General features: G+C 37.8%; 1 protein-coding gene across 7 annotated transcripts in view; it reads left to right on the forward strand.

Moving 5' to 3' along the window:
* Positions 1 to 23,323, forward strand: part of NOL4 (nucleolar protein 4) — a gene marked incomplete at both ends in the record, with an annotated part of 182,687 nt that overhangs the window by 42,330 nt on the left and 117,034 nt on the right. For 4 of the 7 annotated variants that reach the window (XM_079533563.1, XM_079533565.1, XM_079533568.1 and 1 more), the window contains 3 exons: positions 1,698 to 1,809; positions 2,321 to 2,433; positions 6,347 to 6,479. In XM_079533563.1, coding sequence (XP_079389689.1) covers positions 1,698 to 1,809; positions 2,321 to 2,433; positions 6,347 to 6,479 — 358 coding nt within the window. Of the gene's footprint in view, positions 1 to 1,659; positions 1,810 to 2,320; positions 2,434 to 6,346; positions 6,480 to 23,323 lie in introns of all 7 variants that reach the window. The other 3 variants (XM_079533564.1, XM_079533566.1, XM_079533567.1) reach the window with 1 other exon arrangement.

A 23,323-nucleotide genomic window follows, 5' to 3' on the forward strand; every position in this document is an offset into this window, starting at 1 on the left:
TTGGTAGGATTTCCCATTTAAAGAGTTTCAGCTACTGCCTTCATTTCCAGATAAACTGTTTCAGCCCAGAGAAAATCTGTACCAATTCTCAACACAGAACAAATTTTGCTCGTATAATAATCCCGTTTTCTGCCCCCCCAGATAAGATTTATGGTATACACAAAACCTGGCAGCAATAAACAGCTCAAACAACAATGGCACGAACAGGATGGTATAATTCACAGTCTTATTTTGCAATGCATGATTTCCCATATATTTATAGACAAAGCTGATATTGCAAGAAGAAGCACTAATATAAAATTCACTTATTTACTAAATTCATCAGTGGTAGAGTCTTTCAGTTCATGGAGTTTTAGGAAGTGTAACTTTCAACATAGACAAGCAGCCAAGAAGGTATGTCTGTGAGATAAAACAGGCCATTTGCCCTCATCTTAGCATCCTTTTGAGAAATACCATTGAATGAATTGCACAGCATTTCATATTTAATTCCATTTATATACATTTAAAGAAAGTATTTTGTCCTTTCCATCTTTCTGCATACTTTCCTACATCCCATCTCTGCCTTTCTGAACTTCCTGTGTAGACTTTGATCAACGTAGCCTCTTGATAGAAAATTGAATCCTGCTGCAGGTTTTACAGTAAAGGTACATAAATGCAAATCAGGTAACTTTTCTTGACTTGCCACTCAGTCTTCTCAGATGCCTTCTTGAGCTGTGGAGGGGCAAACCATGCACAGTATTCCAGCTGCTACCTTACTAGCACTGAGTAGAGAGTTATATTAACTTTTCTTGATCTGTTGGCCATATGTTTAATGTAGTCGATTTTATTTTATCTGTGATCAGAGTATGCTATTGGCTCGTTTTCAACTTGGCACCTTCCCCTCCAAGTTCTTTTCAGCAAGGCAAAAATGTCTACAAAGATATATATATCCCTGTTGAGGAAGCAGGAAAAACACAGTTTTTAAAAACAGAAATACATTCTTCTTCTTCTCTTGTTTAAAAAAAAAAAAAAAAAAAAGGAAAAATAATAATCCATATCTAAAATGTTGAGTATGTGGTTACAAAGAGTGATTATAGTGAAAGAAGGAAAAAAACAGAATCTGTTGCAAGGTATCTCCAGGTGAAGCAGAATCTCTAAATTTGAGTAAGTCCTAAATTCTATAACTGGCAATAATTCATTTGCCCTAAAATACAAAATTAGAAGCTTTTTGAGAATATCTTCACAAAAAATTGAAATACAAAGTTAGAACTGCAAAGAGAGTGTTATCATCACTCATACACAGGCTTCTATATCTGTCTACATATTGTCACAATACTAATAGAGCACGCAAGATAAACATTTTTTTTAATTAGTTATAAGCAAAAGGTTGCGTTTTTGATTTTTTTTTTTTAAATAATCCTCCATGGGATGCCATTTATGCATGAATCTTTTCGCTGAAAAGAAATTGTAAAAAAACCTATAAACAGAAAATGAGGTTCTAGTGATATAAGTGAAATTTTGCCATTAGCCATTAGATGATAAGTAGGCAGATTGGATAGATATTTCTTGAAATCCTACATAGTATGCAGAACATGCTTTCATTGTGCTTCCTGGCAGAATATGAAAATATGCCTTATTTGGAAACATAATGATCAGTTCTGTTAAATCATGTTCAATCAGCTTATACAATAACACCTATATTTTGTTATTCATTTCAGATTTCAGAGACCTATGCCTTCCTACCGAGAGAAGCGGTGACACGATTTCTAATGAGTTGCTCAGAGTGCCAGAAAAGAATGCATTTAAACCCAGATGGAGCAGATCATAAAGGTAGTTTTAGTGTCAAACAGTGAGATGTAAAGTAATTTTATTTCTAATACCATTTATATTTTCCTTGCTTAAGTGAAGGTTCATAAAAATTTGGTAGACTGGAACAGTTCAGTAAGTCAGATAATCTCATTTACTTAAGCTGGAAGGTAGTGAATCTTCTGCTTTTGCTTAAGGATGGAGTGTAATACCATATGCACCCCCGATAGAAAAAATGATTTTATCTGGAGGAAATCGTTTATTTTGCTATGGAAATGTTTATATGAAGGCTTAAACATAAGGAATAGATAGGATGCATGTGTTGTAGTCATTTAGGATAGAAGAACTCATCACTTTTCAGGTTTTGAATTTGATTTTCATTTTTCTTTAGGAGATTTCCATCTGCACAGCCTACAAGCAATTGAAAATGCCAAAGTTAGAACTGAATGACATAACTGTCTGCCTTTGACTGCAAAGTAGGCTGAAGTAGCCTCCACAACTAACATATAATGCATAATAAATATTTTTATTACAGATAATGGGAAACCACCAACACTGGTGACCAGTATGATTGATTACAATATGCCAATTACTATGGCCTATATGAAACACATGAAGCTACAGCTACTAAATTCACAGCAAGATGAGGTACAAACTGAAATCTTTTGTTTTTCTTTTCTCATGTATTCTTTGATGCTTATCTTTGTGGTAGCCAAGAAACAGAACTGAAAGTTGATGTCGATGTCATCTTTATAATTTGCTACAATAGTGATGGATATCAAACCAAGACTGTGTGCAAGTAATCAGTAATCAGAGAGAAAATGTCACGACTTAATGCCCTTCCATGGTAATATGCTGCACTGCTTCAAAGAACCTGAGGGTGCCCTTTCAATGACCAGAAAGGATGAGGGGGGCTGCTGAGTATAGCCTTAGTGTTATGTTCAGGAGTGACTTTCATTGTTTACTTCTTGAAAGCGATACAATTTACAGTTGAAATGAATGCCATGGTGCTCTCCAGGTTAGTAGCCAGATACAATATATTTTGGTGGGAAGCCCTAGCCACATCAGGTCCAATCTTTAAGGCAAAAAGCTTGCTTTATTGATAAATAAGAGTAGAGTTTTCTCATGAAACTTCAAATAAAATAGAAGGGAAAAAGAAAAAAGTAGGCTGATTAAGTTTCTTCAGGGAGAACTTAAGTCAAATTGCAGTTATTTTATTTCAAAATAATTTCTGTGATTTATTCCGATTTTTCTCGAATCTTAAGAAGTACTTCATCAGTTGGAGGTCAGCTATCACGTTATTTGTAATAAACTCATTTTGCTACAAATGTGTTCATTTACCATTTGAGCTGCCAAATATTTAGAAGCCCCGCTACATGCCAGCCAAAAAGCAACCCTACATGCTGTGTCCTTCTGCCTGACTACTACAAGATTGTTTTGAGTAAAGAAAATAACCAAAAACAACCTTAGCAGCTGGATTATGTCAGAGACTCCGACTGACTCTTGACTTCTGTGGAGTCAGCTAGGTTTTGTTTCGTAATAGGTAGATATTGGCTACTGGTGGAGATGTATGAATTATTCAGTGTCCCATAGTGGGAATCTTTGTTTCACTTTTGCCTGTTTTATTTATTTATTTTTATTTTTAAATTTTATTGTGAAGGGTAGAGATCACTTACTGAGTTCTTCACTCACAAATATAGCCTAGTCTTCTTTCCCTCCTATGGAGTTTCCCTTCTGTGTGCTGCCCCTTTACAGGAATCTGACAGCAGGATTCCAAGCAGCAGGAGGTAAGAGGCTTTATCCCTGTAGTAGCCTTAGGGGTTGAAGGACTCTTTGGTTTCCCCACTTCCCCTTTTTGACAGTTACTCATCCCACAGTAGGGTCAGGCACTCATGATGGATCAGGGCCTTCTGCCACAGTGCCTCTATAGCCCAAATGTTTTGGTATAGTCTTTCTGACCTGGTGACTGATATTTAAACTGTTTTTTCATCTAGATGAACCAGTGACAAAGATACAGGGGCAGCAGGAAGCAGCATTGCTTGGTATCTCCCTGACTGGCTAAGTTTTGTAGCTCTGATCTCATTGTGTATGAAATATCTGCAGTACTGTTTTAATGAAGAGAAAAGTAGTTTTTAATACATTTTAGTCACGTTATATTTTCCTGGACACAAAGGAAGTCCTCAAGATAATCATTTATGTCCTTTCTCAAAGCAGTTTTGCTAAGAATTTATTTTTTGCTCTGGACTATACATTTGTTACACTGAGAAAGAAGTGGTAGTGAAAATATTATGTTGCAAAGCAGAAAGAATTCATACACTTGAAATTGTGCTTGGGTTTGTAAGAAGGCTCTGTTTCCAAGGTTTCATCAGTCACATCTCTGTTCTTACGGTGGGGGCGGAATTGAGACTGGAGTGAACTTAGATGCCACAACGAGCCAGCACAGCAATTGAAAGTCTCCAAATTCTCTCATTCTCAATTCATCATTTTTCATCTGAGGCCATCAACAAAAGGGAAACAGGCTTAATCTAAAAGGAGAATTCATCTATGTGTGGGAATTTACAGAGGTGCTGCAACTGGTACAAAGAGGCCAGTGGCCACCAGTTCTGCTCCCCACGCCTGCCTGTACAAAAACTTCTACACAGTTCATAGAGTGAGGTGGAGATATTCTACACACTGCCATAGGCAAATAGGCTGCCTATGTGTGGTGTTGTTTTATACCTGTTCAAGTATCAGTTGCCTGATTGGCAGCCCACATATATAGCCCAACCTCAGAATTAGAAAATGAAAGCCACTGCTTGCTGACTCCTGCAGGGACAAATGAGAAATACCACTGTGCTTCAACAGAGTCACAGTGTTCCAGAAGGTCTGGAGAAATCTGTGTCCTGATCTCGCTCTTTGAGAAAGCAGCACACATTTCTGCTAAATCCCAGCACCAGATCACAGTGTATCTTGACCCCGCCTGTCTGGAGCACGAGCTTGGTGGCCACCAGCTTTGCACAGCTCTCATGTTCTTGATATTTACTGTGCTGTAGCTGAGGTGTTTCCTTCCCCATCCAGGCAAGGTAAAAAAGTGCCCACAAGAGAATCCCTCTCTCTTCCATTCTTTTTTTTTTTTTTTTTTTTTTTTTTTAATTAGAACTTTAGAAACAAGCTATGTTTGTTTCAATATTTGACATTGTCCTGGAGTGATGGTGCAGAGCAGTATCACCTTGCATATTGTCCCTCTCTTACTCTTGGATGGCATTTGGCAGTGCCATCCTCTTTCAACAAGAGATGCAACTGCAGGAAATTTTGCTTCCAAAAATGAGAGAAATGCCCACACAAGCTGGAAATGACACTAAGATGCACAAGATGAACTGACTTAAGGTCCAAGTGCTTAGACAGAAGAAAGCAACTATATTAGCATCTGTAGAAACCAGTTCACAGTAAATGCACAATAAAAAAAAGTTGTTGTAAATGTTGCCATTTTTTTAGGTCACTTCTGATAAGCAGCCCAAATAAAAATAGTCTGAGTTCTGCCAGATAGTTTTGTTTTAATTAAACAACAACAACCAAGCAAATAATAATAATAATAAAAACATATAAATTGGAAAAGTATTTTAATCCTCAGTGGACACTATTTTTTCTATATGTTCTTTAAATGGCTTTTATTCACAATAGGAGCAATTATTTCAGAAAAGTTGTTATTGAAAATACATTGCCATAGGTTTCTGAATTGCCACTGCAGCTTTCAGAACAAGACTCATGAGAGCTAAATTTTTAATCTGTGAGTGGATGCAGTGGGACTGAAATGAGTGAAGTTAAACGTACTATATACACGTTAACCCTGTATATAAACATATTCTGGACTAGGTCTCAAACAGTTTTGTAACGGGACTTTCTGATTGGGACTTTTTGCATGCTTGTATCATTTCTAGTAGAGATTTTGTAATTGGACTTGATAGATAAATCATATAAAAGATATGTGAGGTAGAATAAATTTCAAGTGATTCCCATGTGATTGTATTACTTCAGTTCTCCACTGACTTTTGAGTCATTTGAGCATGATAAACAGTCTTCAAAATTTTCACGGATGCTTCCTTAAACATAATAGCGGTGTAGGGGCGAAGTTGCATTGAGGGAACTTGGTTGTGGATTCTTCTTAGATCATTTGGAAATGTTTTACTGTAAGTGAAAATCACAGGGTTACCTGCCTTGCCTGGGAAAAATAAGGAATTCAGGTACAGACTATGGAGAACACTCAACCATGTTTTGAGTTAACAAGGACTTTGCGTAGGGTCTCCAGTTACAACCCTATTTTACAAAATGCTATGGAAACAGTTACGAGTGTGGTAATGGAGTGTCGTCACAGTTGATCAAATTGCATTTGTCAGACTAACATATCACATAAGTGCTGCATGTTCTTTGCTCTTCTTTATGTGCTCTGCTTGTTTGCTTATGTACACAAGCATTAGCATGAATATATTCCATGCCAGGGACAAATGAAATGGAGTGAGCCTCACATGCAATTTGAACAGCATCCAGCATTTTCTGACATGTCTCTGAAACTTTCAAATTATAGGATGAAAGCTCTATAGAAAGTGATGAGTTTGATATGAGTGACTCTACGAGGATGTCAGCTGTGAACTCTGACCTCAGCTCAAATCTTGAAGAAAGAATGCAAAGTCCTCAGAATCTCCAGGGCCAGCAGGATGGTAAGGCTCTCCTTTCATACAGAAAATGTGCTATTGTCTTGTCTCCTTCCCATTCTGTGCTTTCATTTAGTACCTGCTGTGTCCTTCACTTCATAGTGTGTTTCATTAGGTAATTTGAACTATATGTTCCCTTTGTCTCAGCATGAAGAGAATTAAGTTGGTTGGTTTTTTTTTCCTTTTTTTTTTTTTTTTTTTTTTTTTTTTTTTTTTTTTTTTCCCAGGTTAATTTATTTGTTGCTTAGGCAACAGGTGAGTGGTTAGACCACTGTTCAGTATTATTTTACTATTTTTATTTACCAAGTGTGATTCTATACAGACATAAAAGGAAATGAAACTGAAACCTTTCCAGGGCAATCCAGAGGCTGAGAAAGTTGTTTTTGCTGGTTGAAACGGGGAAGAAAGAAGAAGGATATAAGAGAAGTTTGAAAGCTAGGAGCTGGGTGTCTTATTCAGAGAAAAGAGTATAAAAGACAAGTTCCAACAGGGAAACAGATGTGCAGAAAATAAAACTAACAGCATTATAAAACTGAATATTAATATTTCTAGTTTAGTTGTAACATAAAGCTAATTAGTTGGTAAAAGAGAGAAGTTTTATTTTGTGCAAAAGGTGGACAGAGGTGTGTTTTTTTACTCTTTGTTGCCTGGTTTGGACTCAAATTTCTCTTTGGTTTGGAGTTCACACAGAGCTTGTCCTGTAAAGACTGTTACAGTGATTCATCAGTGGCATGGGAGGGAGTAATACCCAAAGTGCAGATCTGTTCTATTGCTATTAAATATAACATATGATATTCTGTACTTGTTATGTCATAATTTCCTAAATATGTGTGTCAACTTAGAAATGCTTACATTTCTCCTGGACAAGAAGTATGTGGAATTTGATAGTTAAGCTGGATTTTTTCCACTTAAAACATCATCATCAGTTGTTAGCTTGTAAGTTCTGTAGGTAAGAACACGTGTATTGCATTGAGGCTGGCAGGATCTGGTCAAGGGCGGGAACTTCTGCTATGTCACTTTCTAGACAAAAAAAATATTGAGAAGTATGTTTATGATAATTTCCTGTGCCAGATTTTAACCACAGCCACTTTTTCTCTTGGTGTCTTTAAATTATCACAAAATGTGTGCAAGTATGTTGACTAAAGGAGCAGCACTCCAGGACTAGGGGAAGATAATTCACTTTGCTGTTGGAGTCTGACTTACTACTGCTAAGTTAGAGTTTTCAAAGATACTTTGGAAACTGTTGAGTTTATGTGTCTGGCTTTGGGTGAAAAACTGTTTTAGAGGTTACTGTTTACATAAATAATATGTTTTCATATGAAATATTTCTTAATAGGTAATTAAGTGCATGTACACATATGTACATGAGGTAGAAATTACAGTGCAACAACCTATGGAGAAATGCCTGTCACACAGGTCTTAATGCATTCTTCAACAAGAGTCATGCAGTACATCTGATCATAGCAGAACATATGTATGAATGATAAAATGCTGAAAATCTGTCACTTTCCATTTAATACCTGTGGCAAACAAATGCACTGTGATTTGATCTACAGGTAGCATGATCGTACAGAATTGCATCAAGTCTCTCTGCTTTTTTCCTCTTTTCCCAAATGGCACTTTCTCACCTTCCTAAAGCAATCCTATTTCTTTTGCTGTTTCTTCTGACTAAAACATTTTCTGATAAAGAAATTTGGAATAACACCTCTTCCTGCCATGGTTTTCCGGTCTTTGATGCCACCAAGTTGCAAACCTGAGTGAGGGTGGTTGTAGCAGAACTGTGTTTCAAGATAGGCAAGAAGAAGCTGAAGGAGAAACTGAAAGAAATTGTGGGGAAGGAGAGGAAAAAGGAAAAATAGCAGAGGGCAGGAAGAGAAGAAGATTAGAAGAAATCAGTGAACAGTGGAACATAGGGAAGGAAATGGTTCTGGAAGGAGGGAAGACAAAGGGGAAAAGTCAATGTAGTAGCAGTGTTCTTTTTGCTGTCACAGTTTTTACTGTAAAATTTCCCAAATGTACACAATTACGGTGCATGCTCACAGAAGTTAAGACTTAAGTATATATGCGTGTGTCTAAAGTGATTCCTCTCCCTTTCCCTCAAGCTATTTTATATGTCTGTGAGAGTTTACGTCAGCCACCAGATTAAGTCTGCCTGTAAAGACACCTGGCGTCTGGTTTATCTGAAACACGTTTGCTGCATTCTGGCAGCCACTGTGTGTGACTTTCTGTGCATACAAGGCTAGGAATGGTCCCTGTGGTGGAACAGGAGAGCACACATCTTTTGCTGCCACAAGTGTGCTCTCACTGGGATAACGGTCTGCTAATGGGAATAATATGCAAATAGGAATCACTGCTGCCTTGGGTTGGATTAAGGACAGATCATCAGTGGCCAGAGGTTGCGCATGCTGTCACAGTGTGTTTACATGGCCTTTCATCTAACATGGCCTAAGAATATTTTGGGATATCTATCATTCTCTTCCCGTGGATTTCAACTGATTAATGGTATGATATACACAGAGTTGGTGTACTCTAGGGGAATGCATAGTGGGCCTGACCATGCCACTGGGGTTTAAAAGAAGACACCCTCTCCAGGTCAGTTATCAGAGCACAGCAGCATGCTGACACTATAAACATGAAAGAAAACAAGGTGTTTACATACCTTCTTATCTGGGGCTATATCTGCACCATATTCAATCAGGTATTTGGAAATTCACTGCAGAGCTCATACTAGAAAATTTGACCTCCGATTTCTCAACAACGTCTAGTCTAGTACTCTGTGTTCTTTTTCTCATGGTTAGGTCATTTTAACCTAAGTAGAATAAAGGCAATTACAAGAGCCACCCACAGTATGGGCTGAAAGTGACAGACTTCTGCATCCAGAAATATCATGGTCAGCAGGAAGACTGCTGAGAGAAGATACAGAAGGGGAAAGTGTGTATTTGCTTGTAACAGATTGGGTGTTGCACTAAAAATGGGTGTAGGTACTGCATAAAAATCCTGAGCTCTGCAAACGTGCCAAAGCTTTGTGAGATTCACTGTATAAAGAATAGTAGATTAAAAGTGAATGAAAAAAATTAAAAATAGGGAGAGCTAATATATTTTGCACATAATAGTGAATACACAACAATACTGTGAAAGAGAATTCCCACTTCAAGTTAGCCTTTGAATGCTTTTAAACAACAGAACCCTGAGTCACACCTGCTAGTGGATGGCTGAAAATAGCATCCTGAGCACCTGCAGGGCTGCTGCAACTGTGGGGGAGGAGTTGGAAAAGAGCTGCTGCTCTTCCCTGGGGAGTTGGAGAAGGAAAGCAGCTCTAATTTGCGATTGGTTCGTTCCCCAGCTGCGAGTAGGGTAGGGCTATCTGGTTACCAGTCCCTGGGATCTGCTTTCCCTAGCAGCCAGCTGGTTAATATGGCTGAAAATTGCTGAAGTGTGCCTTTCTCTTTTGCACTTGCTCCCTTAGTTGCTCCTATTTTCTTATTCACCTATTCTGGTTGTCTTCTCTTCGCTTTGTCTGTTTCCCTATAACATGCTATGTCTTTTTTGTCCTAAGTTTGTTCTTAGGGTGAGCGCTGCATTCTGGCTATCTGCAGGCAAAGCTTCTGCTTGAGGGATGGCTTTAATTCTGCTTTTTCCTAATAATGCTCTAGAAATGCTCTTGGATGTGGCTGGATCAAAACATTTTTGCTCCTGTTCAAGAGTGCAGGCAGCAGACAAGATTTGGCAACTGAATCTGAAATAAAGGAGCTTGTTTTGGTTTTGTTTTTTATTTTCTTTTTTATTTTATTAGGAGCTCTGCGCTTGAACCTAAAAAAAAAATTGTTTATTTATTTATTTTTTTGGTAGAGAACATGTACAACTAGAAGTAATGAGGAGCAAATGTTATGCTTTACGCTATGAGCCATTGAATAGAAAACAGGTATGAGTCTATTTGACTATAACTTAGTGCAAGATGGAGAATCCTTCTATTTACAGTATCTTTCATTCTACCAAAGTGCAGCAAAACATTTTAATGCTTTTGTTTGGATTTGAGTGGAGGGTTTCTCTTTAATACAGTTAATTGAAAATGATGCAGTTGTATAAATACTTGTAAACATATAGAGCTCCCCCTCACAGGCACTGTATAGAGACTGTGCTTGTAGGAGATTGCTATAGCAAAATATGTTATGATTCAGTATTTGACAGGAATTTTACTGTGATCTTAGATGTGGAAATTAGGAATAAGCTCTTCCCAGTTGTCAATGTACAGCATATGGTGTAATAGTACTGTAATATGATGGACAACTGCATTCAGGTAGTTTGTGGTCATTTGGATCATGCTGATGCTCTTTCCCTAGCATGTTCGCATTGCCAGGCTTTCCACAGTATGTATTTAGGAGATGCGGTTGTTGGCATTAACCATTTCCTCCACACAAATGGTGTTTGTGACAGATGGAGGTATTTATCATGTAAGTACCTTTTTGTACATCAAAGTTGTAATCTTTCATTAACAGCTTCACCTGAATTAATATTAACTGATTCAGTTGTTAAAACTCCGTCTGTGCAGGGTGGAGTTTGCTGGACCCACACCTGCCATTGTTTTGTTCTCTCTGAAATGAGCCCTAACCAAATTCTGAATTGGCTGTACTGTAGTACTTTTTTCTGCTTTTATTTTTATTCCACTAAAATCTGGACTCACTGCCTTACAATATTGAGTTTTCTTTTTCCACAATATGACTTAAGTGAAATGCATGGGATCAAGCATTAAGTGAAATGCATGGGTTTAGGCCAAAGTGAAAGCAGATTGGCAAAAGAACGTACTGGGGTAAATTGTCCCTGGTGTTGCCTATGTTTTTGCCATGCTCTTGATGTTGAGTAAAGCAAGTAGTAAAAATAAAAACAACATGCAAGCAGAAGATTCTCAACACTAAACCCATTACAATATTTTTGCTGCTGACTAAGACATCTCTATGGAAATGCAAATGCTATTTTACATGAAGGGATATTGTCACTAATTTCTGTTGGAGCACTGAAGTTCTTTATAAATATATGCTTATTGTCTATGAGGACAAATTGCACGTGACTTCTGTGGTGGCACACAAGATTAAGCAAAACGTTTGCAGGATTTGGGTGTCTTTACTTAAAATCTTGACATCTTCAAAATGAAGCACCTGACATTTCTGTAGTGCATGGGATGGACTGAAATAAACACACAAAGTCACAAAGCTGTAATAACAATATTGAAAATAAAATAAAGAGCAGCTTACTAGTTTTCCTCCATGCAACTTCCCATACTAATGAAAAGACTTTTAATTTGGAGTTTTCTGTGGCTTGACTGGCTTTATTTGCAATTTGTAGATCATACTAACACAGCTATAATACTATAAAAGTTGCTTATTATGCTTGTACTTTATACAAGACATTAGGCTGATTAGCATTTTACCCTAAAGCAAAAGGTATTTTTTTGCTAAATAGCAGGGGTTTGATCTGATTAAGAATGGAGAAACTAGTGGTGCTATCTTATAAAGAGTATAGAAAAACAATTGCTTTTTTTTTTTTTTTTGCAGACCACTTAAAACTGCAATTCAAGTTGGGGCCAGGATAGCTACTGAATTTTGAGTTAAATTCAGACCTTCTGTTTTTGCTCAACCTGGCAAAACTTGTAACGTTTGGGGCAAATAACCTCAATACATACAATTAAGGATAAAGCAATAAATACAAGCATACTGAATGAGATCTATGATATCTGACTGTCTCATGGCAATGGAGAAGAAGAAATGCATACAGTACCATCATGGCAATGCTGGTAATATAGTGCTTTCCACAGTGTTTTGTGATCTTGCTCTAAATTCCCTGGAGAGGAAAGCCCACTGGTACAGATAGGTTTTGTACCTTTCCCTTATTCTACAAGGCTGAGCAGACAATGCAGAGGCTGACGGAGGGCAGCAAGTACATCCCACAGATGAGATTTGAGACACAGTGGCAAGAGGGTATGAGGGAGCTTTTGAATTTAGCAATCTGTTCTGAGGATAAGCAAAGGTCTCTTGTCTCTGCAGCTCTCAATCTGCTACCTCTCCCAAGCACAAGATCTGTTCCTGAATCAACCACGAGATTGCAGAGTCACGTATACATGTTTCTGAATAAGTCTTCGGGCTGCGCTGAAGTGTTACCATACCCTTGACAAAATTACAGATGTTCCTTTAAACAGAGAGTTTGGTGTAATATATTTCTCCATTTTAGAAAATTAATATAATTTTCTGCTAAGCAGACTTAAAGTGGACCTGGGAGCTTGGCATACAGTGACACTATTATTTTGCTTCAGTGGAGCTACACCTGGGGTGATCTGGCCCATCAGATTTGCTTTCATGTAATTGGATTTATACTAATACATTTAAGAGAGAAGAAAAAAAAAGTTGAAATGAGAACAGAGAGGCAGGCAATTGTACTACATGTTTTCCACCTGTGTTTTAATGGCTTCTTTGGAGGTGATACGCTATCAGTGCAAAAGGCATGATGGGTGACACTATCAAGGCTCTCAAGCACTGCTATGATGTCAGAGATATTGTGTTATACTGAACCTGTGAAACAGTTTGAAGTGTTGGTGCTTCGGTATTAGAAATTTTAGTCCTTAGCATCATTAAAGATCCTCTGGAGATCCTGCTGGGTGGATTTTTTTTCAGCAAATCAAGTATTTTAACATACTAGCTGCTTACTTTTAGGGCAGTTTATGTTTGCACTGTCATCAGAGCACTGATAGAGTAGAATCTTCTTTTGTGTCATTATACAACTCAAATATGTTTTAAGTATTGAGTGACACTGTCTCTCCATGCAGAGCATGCCTTCCTTCCTCCATGTTACTGTTAAATGAGTGCATGGCTGAGAGCAGAAGTCTACTAGGTGGGTGAATGAGCCTAATCAGATTGGGCTTTCAAACTGGGATTTGGGCATGAGCATCTCTCTCACTAACGTGTAGTGCAAAGATTACTTTTATAGTTGACTTTTTTTCATTTGAAAAGCTATTGTACATTCATTTTCTGGTTGCAGTGTTGCAATCATCTTGTGAGTTGATTGGACTGAATATTTATTTCCTCCTGCATTTCAGTTCTAATTGTGTCTTCTCTTGTGTTTTTATAAGTTGTGTTCTCTCCTTGATGACTTTGTATTCTTTTTTCTATCTTATACCGTAATTTGTTTTAGAGACTAAAATATTATTAAACATGAATTATGCATTTAGCAGACTCTCAGCTACAGTGCGACTGTCGTGTTGTGAACAGCAAACAATCCCATTTCCCGTACCACCCTCCCAGCTGCGCAACTGTCACTTTCTATTATGCTTGCCTTGAACAATTGAGTGTGCCTTCTAATGACAATAATTGCCTCAAAATTGTTTGTCATGTTTGGCTTGTTAGCAACAAACTACTAACTGTTGGTTACAATCAAGTTCTCTGCTATTATTCCATAATTACATAAGGGAATACTTTTAGCCAATAATAGCTCAGAAATGAGACCTATCTTTTCAAAAGTAATGCTAAAGTGCTTGCAGTCCATTCACTCTATTCACAGCCACTCTTTTTACATGACTAGTCTGGTGTTAAGTGAAGCCTACTCCTGTGTGAAAGGCTAGCCTCACTCCTGTATCCTTTTACATCTTCACAACAGGTCTACAGGTTGCAACAGCAGTAGACAGGCCCTCTGTCAATGGAAGTTTCACTTTGACAATATGACTGACTCACCAGGCTCTCTCTTCCTTATGTGGGTACTGAAGTGGGCCACTTTGCTGAAGAATACAACACCTTGAAACTAGGCCTAGCAGGATTTCGGAATATGTTGGTTTTGGTTTGATTTTCTTTTTTTCATATCTTACCATTTGTCAGGCTTTTCCCTTCCATTTCTCTGTAACTTCAAAATCAGTGAGGGGCATTCTGGCATAGGGATTTAATTTAGTTTTCCAGTACAGACATTTTATCCAGTTTATTCTTTTGCATGTACCAGTTGACGTTAGCAGTAGTTATGTTCATAGATGAATTTGATCAGCTTCCTTACAGTATAAATACATATTTCATTTATAGTTAGATTTAAAATATATTCTAGTCATTTATTTCATGTTTTATTACATTTAATATACAAAAATATAATTGAGCTTTTTTTGTTGTTTTAGTAAAAGGAGCATACTTTAAAGAAAATTAAATATAGCCATTAATTCCTTACTGTGTTATATTTTAATTAAGCAAGCTCGTAATATTTTTATCTGAACAGGAAATTCACTGGAGACACTGAGCTGTCTTGCAATTTTTTTTTAATACGGAAATTTCTTCAAAGTGTTTTCATTTGATATTTTTTTTCCCAATGAAAGTTTAAAATTAGAAGTGATTTGCTAACCAAATGCAAATGCTTCAACTGAAAGAGAGAGTAATAATTTTTTAGTACCATACAGTTTTATAATATTGAACACATAGTTATATAAGTTTACCTGAGATCTGAGGAGCAATGTTTTCAAATAATTGATTTAGCGTTGCCAAATAGTAACCATTTTCTTTATTCTAAGGCAGGGGGACATACTATCTCTGGCACTTCTATACAATCGGATGGAAGAAATATCTAATCTTTTTGGAATCTTTTGGTTAAGCTGAACTTCAGTGGTCTCCTCCAAGTATTCACAAACACTTATAGCCTGTGTCTATCAGGAAAAAGACAGTGCAGATTGAAATGAGAAAGCAAAATACATGAACAATTAGACAACATCAAGATAGATTAAAATACAGGTTTTAAAAGCAGGTTCTTTTACTAGTTCATTTAGCATGTGGTGACCGGCTGGCAGCCTGCTGGGAGGCATGTGAGGCTCAAGCCCTCTGCTGCATACTAGCTGGGTCCTGGAGAAACACCCAGATAGGCAGACAGACATTTTTAGCTACTCAGAGCCACTCAGGGAAGAATTTCCTGTATTCCAGTTCCAGTGCATATTGCCCCTTTCCTTGTCAATGGAAAGAGCCCATCTACTTGACTCTTGCCCATTAGGTATTGATAAACATTGATCAGATTCCCCTTCAGTCTTACCTTCTTCAGCTGAACAGTCCCAGGTCTCAGCCTTTCCTCATAAGAAAGATGCTGCAGGCCTCTTATTTCTGTAACTTTCTCCTGGACTCTAGAATTTCCATGTCTTTCTTGGACTGAGGAGCCCAGAACTGGATACAGAACTTCAGATATGACCTCACCAGTGCAGAATAGAAGGGTGAGGATCACCTTCCTTGACCTGCATGCCATGCTCTTGTTAATGCACTCCAGGATCCCATTGGCCTTCCTGCAACAAGGGCACACTGCTGTTTCATGGCCAACCTGCTGTCCACCAGGATGCCCAGGTCCATCTCTGCAGAGTTCCCTTCCAATAGGTCAGCCCTAACCTGTACTGATGCATATTCCTCCCCAGGTGTAGCACTCTGCACTTGTTCTTGTTGAACCTTATGAGGTTCCTCTCCAGCCTGTCCAGGTCTTGCTGAACAGCACCACAGCCTTCTGGTGTGTCAGCAGCTCCTCCCAGCTTTGTATTATCAGCAAAATTCCCTTCATCCAGGTCACAGACGAAGATGATGAACAAGAACAGAGCCAATATCAGTCCCTGGGGAGCACTGCTATTTACAGGCAGAAAACAAATAATTGTTCTAGACTTGCATCTAGATCACAGTTGTCCAGCAGAAACATTGTCCTGAGATCGGTTTCTACTGCAGATCATAAAGATATTTGCATCTCTGCATCTTAAATCCTTCCTCAGATTTTCATTTTCTTTTTTTTTACCAGTTTTTACAAGGTCACTTTCTTGTGAATGGATGGAATCAGTTTAGTGCACTGAGTCTGAGAGAGCAAGTGACATCTACTGATGCCCCATGAATTTTCCTGGATGGGTTTGTTCCCTAAGCAGTAGGTAGTTATTTCTGATAAAAACTGTCCTAGATCCCTCCTATAAACAAGTGATTAAACTTGTGTAAAAGCAATAATTACTTCTGACTGCAAGGTGGAATTCAAAACTCTATTTTTAGCCTTTCATACTCTGAAACTTGGATTTCACATCACTAGAGACATGGGCATGGATATTTAAGTAAGATTGTAAACAAGGATAAATTATGCGGTTCATTAGCAGCTTTTAAATAAGACAAGAGTAACATGTACTTTGGGGTAATAATTGATTAGGAAATTTTGTTCTGTGCTTTGAGAAACACTGTGATAAATCCATGATATCAACAGACCTTTAAATTCTTAGTAGCAATAATTAGTATTACTGGTTTGATGGAAAAAGAAAATGAGAGATACAGAGTGGGAATAGTTATTTGTTTTTCTTTGCAAAGACTAAAGAGTGATGACATTTCAGTTACACATAGTCACTCTTCCATGAAGAACCAAAATATGAACCATGCTAAAATTTTAATGACTTAATTGGCAGAGACATACAGTGGTTTGTTACGTTGCAGTGTTTAAGTGTCTCTTGGGTGATGATTCTGAAGGCAGCTGAAGCTGCAGCCTATCAAAGAAAGGATGAAGAGACAGAACTAGAAGATGTGAGAACTCTTGATGTGAATTTTCTGCAATAGGGAAAATAGGCCTTCTTCAAGAGTAGGTGATGCAAATAGTAAGAGCAGCCAGATGGTCTAGAGAGGCTGAAAGTAAATGTAAACAAGAAAGTGCAATCAAGTTTCTTTTACAACAGACTCCATGTATGTATATAAAGATTAATATGTATATGTATTATGTACATATGTGCATAGATGTACATATATGCACATATAGATTTATAAATCGATAAATAATATTTATAGGTCTATATGCATCTTCTTCAGTAACTTGTATTTTTTTCTAAATGCCCCTCTATGGTACCTGTTCAAGAGCCATATATTCATGAAAAGTTCAACAGAATTTCAACTTTTACTGATCTGTCTTTAGAAATTGTGTCGTGCACAATCGTGTCCAAAGAATAAGACTGCAGTTAAAACCTTACAAAAGTAAATGTGAGTACCTGTACAAAGGCCAGTGAAGACAAGGTTTCATCTTTTGCAATTTCCTAATAAGTTCCAAGCTTTAAAGAGTTACTGTGGATGCTGAAATTGCCAATGGTTCTTTAATTAAACCATCTGTGTAGTTTATGTAGAGTTGATAAGCTTTTGCTCAGTGAGTTAGCCAGCCTCTATCCGTGCTGTTGTGTCTTCCTTTCTTCTTTTGCTCCATTTTTGCAATTCTATACTAGCTGTTATGTGTGCTGTCTAGCAACTGCATCTACTTAAATTCCTGGCTCAGACTATAATACTTGGTACATCTGTAATCACAGACTTGTAGTTGCACATATTGTTGTATCTCCTACACATGGGTCCTATTAAAAGTGTGAATGTTGTAAAGCCTGATAGCAAGGACAAATATTTTTCTGTTCTCTGACTCTGCTACTCAGCAGTGTATTTCCATTCATTTCCCATGAAAAAAAAATTAGAACCTAAGACGATTGCTTACCCAAAGAAATGTGGAAATGGTGGTGGAAAAAGCATATAGTTTGGGTAGATTTTGAAAAATTTAGTTGAAAAGTTCTCTGTGCTGATTTAAAAAAGAAAATTCTGTGGTGATTTTTGAACTTAACTCTCTGTTGGCATTGTATAATATTGATTTCAATAGAAGCTTATTTAAATGAAGCTTTGCAAAGGAAAGGTTGGACTTTTTTTTTTTTTTTTTTTTTTGAGACATAATTCTTCACCAGCTAGGAAAGCATGCATGGTCCTGGCCTTCCAGCCTTTTACAGGCAGTTCAGACACTGCTTTGGTCACACAGAAGAACACTGCTCTATTCAGAGGAGTTCCTGCTGCTTGGATGATTTACTTGGTGGGTAGTGGTAGACCTTTAAGTCTTTTCTGTTTCTTGCTTCACCTTCCAGCACCCTACCTGGTTTTGAGTAGTACAGTTGATATTCTGTAGAAGCAGTGCTGCTCAAACTAGGCTGGCTTTGATTTCTCTAGGGCTTCTGCTGTTTCTGTGATCACCTGTGAGTAAAAGAGGATGCTGTGATATGACTTTGGAGGGGAGAACAACAGGGGTTTCCAAATCTGGCCTGTGGCCCACCAAACTAGTATTCTGTAATACAAATAAAGCTCATCACTTAGCTGAAGTAGATTGTAGGACATTGTGTACAAAATGAACTAGATAACACCTGAGGTGTATGCCATCTCAGCGAGCTTATGTTTACCTGTTCAACAGAAGTAACAGGAAGCATCTTTAGCTCTTCTCACAATATTCCAGTGGAATTTTGTGGGGAACAAACATCAAAAATAAATTTGGATGACTGTCTTATGTTGAAGTAGTTTTCATAGTGAAGCTTGTGTGAAACCTACATAATTGTGTATGAAACCCATAGGGAAACTCTTTCCATCCTTCAAAGTGCTATCCCAGTACAGGACAATGCCTATCTAGGGAGCTTCCTCTTGGATCTGTTTCTGGTGGTGCTTTGCAGGGCAAGTTAGAAATATCATGGAGAACACAAGGATGATGTGCAGAAATGGCACTAGTGAGTAAATGATCTCCTGAGATTTATCTAGGACAGTTCTTTAGGTTGTTTTGTTCGTAAGTGTGATTATGGGATATTTTGAGTTGAAAGGAACCCACAAGGAATCCGACTCTTGGCTCCACACAGGACCACCCAAAATTATCAGCTTAGGGCCATCCATAACCAGTGCCTTGGGAAGCCTGTTTCAGTGCCCAGTGATGATGGTGGTAATGAAGGCAAGGATTTATAAAATTTACAGCTCATAAGGCCTAAAAAAAGAAATGGTATTTCTGGCTCATTACAAGTGAAAGATTATTTGTTTATTTTTGCTTTTGTGGCTGTCCAAGTGGACAGCCGGTATCATAGCATTTTGAAAGTTCTTAACATTGAGACTGGGTTAAATAATTTAAAGCTGGTTGTTCTTGTCACAGGGAGATGATTAAGAAATACTTTCTTCCTCCTACCACTTTTCATTTATCCACCTTCATTTTCAAACACTGTTTTTTTCTGTCATGTAAACATCAAGACAGATAGAGAGAAATGGACTGGGGATTGAAAGACTTTTTTCAGTAGTGTCAGGATAAAGAACAATTTTTTTCATAGCTTTCTGTAGTTATTTGTGAAAAACACCAAGGTTTTTTTTGTCTCCGAGGTGAGAGTTATGGAGGAAAAGAAATAGTTTTCATAACAATCCTTAGCACTCAATGTAGGAAATTTGAAGTATTTCTCCTCAGTACTGCACTTTTGGCTATTTCCCAACTATAAGTATGTAGTATCAAAGGAGAATTGTAGTAAAGGATGGGTACTGGTGATTGAAAGATCTGTACTTCAGTGAGAACAGATCAATATAGCTAATAAACTGATCAACAGCCAATAAGAAAGTAAGCTTTCTTTGTGCTGATTTCTGATTGGGATGCTAAGCATGAGAAGAGAAAGGCATTTTTATCAGCAAGCAGAAATAATTTTCCAAAGAGCTGTATAGAAGACAGAAAGAGAGGTGGCAGTGATTGGGCTGGCAGAGTCATAACTGGTAGTTAGACGTCTAACTCTCACAGAGGTAGAGGAAAGAGAGCACTTCTGCAATTTGTGCCTTTGAAAGTGCTGCTCCAGGTGAAGGTTTGCAGGTTCTCTTCTAGTTGTTCCATGAAGGAGCTATTTAAACAAGTATTGCCGGTGTGTGAAAGGAAAATGGCAATACAGGCAAATTTAAATGTCTTTCATCACATTCTCAGTGGGCCTACACTGCTGTAGTGCAAATGAGGTTCTGATGTTGTTTAAAAACAGCTATCATTTTCTGTCTTCAGTATTGACTTTGATGGTTGATAGTTGCCGTTACATTTTCTAAGTATGAAAAATGTGGTCTTAACCTCCTTAATTATTCAGCACATTTTGTAAGTCCACTGTGCAGTGTCAATGAAGAAAGCATGCTGAAGTCCACCTGCTGTTCCTTCTCATCTTCAAATGGTGGAGTAACCAAATAGATGTTTGTGATAAATGCTTGCTTGATTTCACTACAATAAAACCTGTTCTGGAATGCCAGCTAGTTTGTACCACAGCAGAAATGGCATGCCATGTTATGTTGCCTAAATTCCAAAAGAGATGCTGTCACCTCTTCCACCCACCCTGTACGTGTGGAATATCTTTTCAAAGCAATCTGAGGGTGTTTGCCTGTGCATTTAAATTGAAAACCTGATTCAGTAGTTTTATCATTCCAGGTAGTAATACTAACGGAAGTGTTTTCAACTTGAGGGTGTTTGGGAGAATATTACCATCTTTGTTAAATGTATGCTTCCATAAAACATTTTCCAATGACTCAGGGCATCATTAATCCAAAATGTTTAGAGCTATTAGCAGGGATAGCAAAGCCCAGAAAGGTTACTTTCCAATCTCCCTGGTTAAATCAGGAGGCCAATGGAGTTGAGGAAATAAAGCAAGGATGGGTCATAGACAGAAGAATAATGTCCTTTGCCTTGAGCCACAGCAAAATCTATCATTTAGAACCTGGAGGTGTCAGAAATTGCCAATAATGTGACTGAAGGTCAGAACATAGCTTGCAGAAATAAAGAATAAAACAAAACTAAAACAAATCTATAGTTAAGAAATAAAAACTATAACAAAAACTTTGCAACAAAATACTCTAAAGATACAGTTTTATAAATTGAGCTGCCAGTTTGAAGATGCTGGAATTTATTGATGCTGTAAGAAATATGCTGAGGAACTCTTTTGACAGAGTAAAGAAGAGGATGGACATTACTGTCATATTCCTCCCTTGAGAGTGAACAGAGGTGATCCATGTTCTTTGACATCTATAAGCTGTAATGAGAGGGAGCTACACAGTTTATAGAAAAAAATTATACCTTAAGTTAAATCTGTATTACACTTCAATGAAATTTGACTGACTTTTGGAAGGAGTGGAAGGGTTTTGGCCCTGCAAACTGCAGATAATTTGTAATATTATTATTTTTTCCCTGGATGTTCTCAATAATTCAGCACTATCTCTCTCTCTCTCTCTCTCTCTCTCTCTCTCTCTCTCTCTGTATTTCTCTTCAACAAATCCACTCTTATGGTACTACTGAAGAGTAGCTTTTAGACTAAGCTAGAAATCTAGATGGTATTTTAAGATCCACCTACATCTTATGAGATAGTCTTTACTACTCTAATTTAGATTCTGTAAACATACAAAATATGAGAATAGGTAGGATATATGGATTGGCCAAAGGTATCTGAAATAGGAGCCTTTTCTTTCTGCGTGCTACGGCTCAGTTCATCCTGAAACATGACAGGCACTTTTAGTGACATGTTCACACAAGAAAGAAGAGGACAGCTGTGAAGATAGGTCAGAAACTTTCTCCGTGGTGAGAGCTCTGCTTGTTGTATGACATGATTACATTTATATTACATAAATACATATGGTACCTGTTAGATGCTGGTGTCTTTAAGGTAGGGCTGAGGTCTCACTTTTGCATTTTGGATCATGACCTATTTCTTACATCTATCTAGATCCTGTACAAAAAAAAAAAAAAAAAAAAGTCTATGAGCACAAAACACCAGAGAGTTCCTTTGTTCTTTGCTTGAAGCACAAACACTGATAAACTCTTTGAAGTCCTGACTAAAAAAAGTACCAAATGTTTATGATATTTATGTTATGTAACTCAGGTCCCAGGTCTTTATTAGCTTATTTTGGAGTCTCACAGATTGCATATCCACATCTTTCACCTAAATGTGTTCTTTATAGTTGAAATGTACCAGTGCACCCTGTAATGCAATTAAGATTTTGGTAGCAGAATCAATAGATGGATAGTTTCACTGGTTATTCTGATTCCAGATCTTCAGTCTCTACCAGGTGCTACCTTGGGCTGAAGTCCACTCAGAGTCATTTGAGTACAGAATGCCTTAAACTTGTACCTCTTCACTACTGGTTTTCAAATGTGAGTTGCTCATTCCGTTCTTATTCTTTTTCAGGACAAACACGAAGAAATACATAAGAAAGTTCAAAATTAGTTTCTACTGACTTTGCAATTCTGTTATTAGCAGAGATTAAGATGTGATTATCCCACTCAGTGCTTGTCAGGCTATACCTGAAGTATTTAATTCTAGGCTCTGCTATTCAAAAAAGACACAGGCAGGGTCCAGAGAAAGACCACATAGATGGTCAAAGGGCTGGCAAACCTGCCCTGTGAGAAGGACTGAGGGAGCTGGGTCTTTGCAGCCTGGAAAAAGGCTGAGGAGGTACCTCATCACAGTTTTTCAGTACTTGTGTGTGTGAAGGAAGCTCTCTTTTCACAAGGAACCACATGGAGATAACCAGGGGAAAGAGATACAAGCTACATTAAGAGAGGTTTCATTTTGGTATGAAAAAACATTTTTTATAGTGAGAACAATCAGTTAATGGAACAGTCTTCCCAGGGATGTGGTGGAGTGCTCATCACTGGAGATTCTCAATATATGATTGAATAGGGGATTAGATAATCTCTCCCACACTCCTCCCACCGAAGACTTCAGCTGATGATCTTTTGAGATCTCTTCCAGCCTAAGCTGTTATGTGATTCTATTGACATTATGCTAAAGTAGATGCACTCTTGTGCTTTATGCCAATGAGCTCAGTTAAATGGAACTGCTCCCTTTTGTGCATCTTTCCACTGTTCTGTTTCCAAAGACACTGTAACCTGGAACTTTCAGAATGAGATGAGGGTTGTCCAAAGTTTGGCTCTCTCCAGCTTTTGGCTCTGAAAAATCTTCAGAGCAGCAGAGTTAGGAACAGGAATTTTAACTGTTTGAATGAAGGTTTGTCTTGGAAGAGTGTGTCAAGAATCGTTTGAGATGTAAGCTCATCTCGCTTGGAGATAGTATTTTTCATGGG

Source organism: Tetrao urogallus (genome assembly GCF_951394365.1).
Source record: "Tetrao urogallus genome assembly, chromosome: 3".
In the NCBI taxonomy this organism is placed as follows: domain Eukaryota; kingdom Metazoa; phylum Chordata; class Aves; order Galliformes; family Phasianidae; genus Tetrao; species Tetrao urogallus.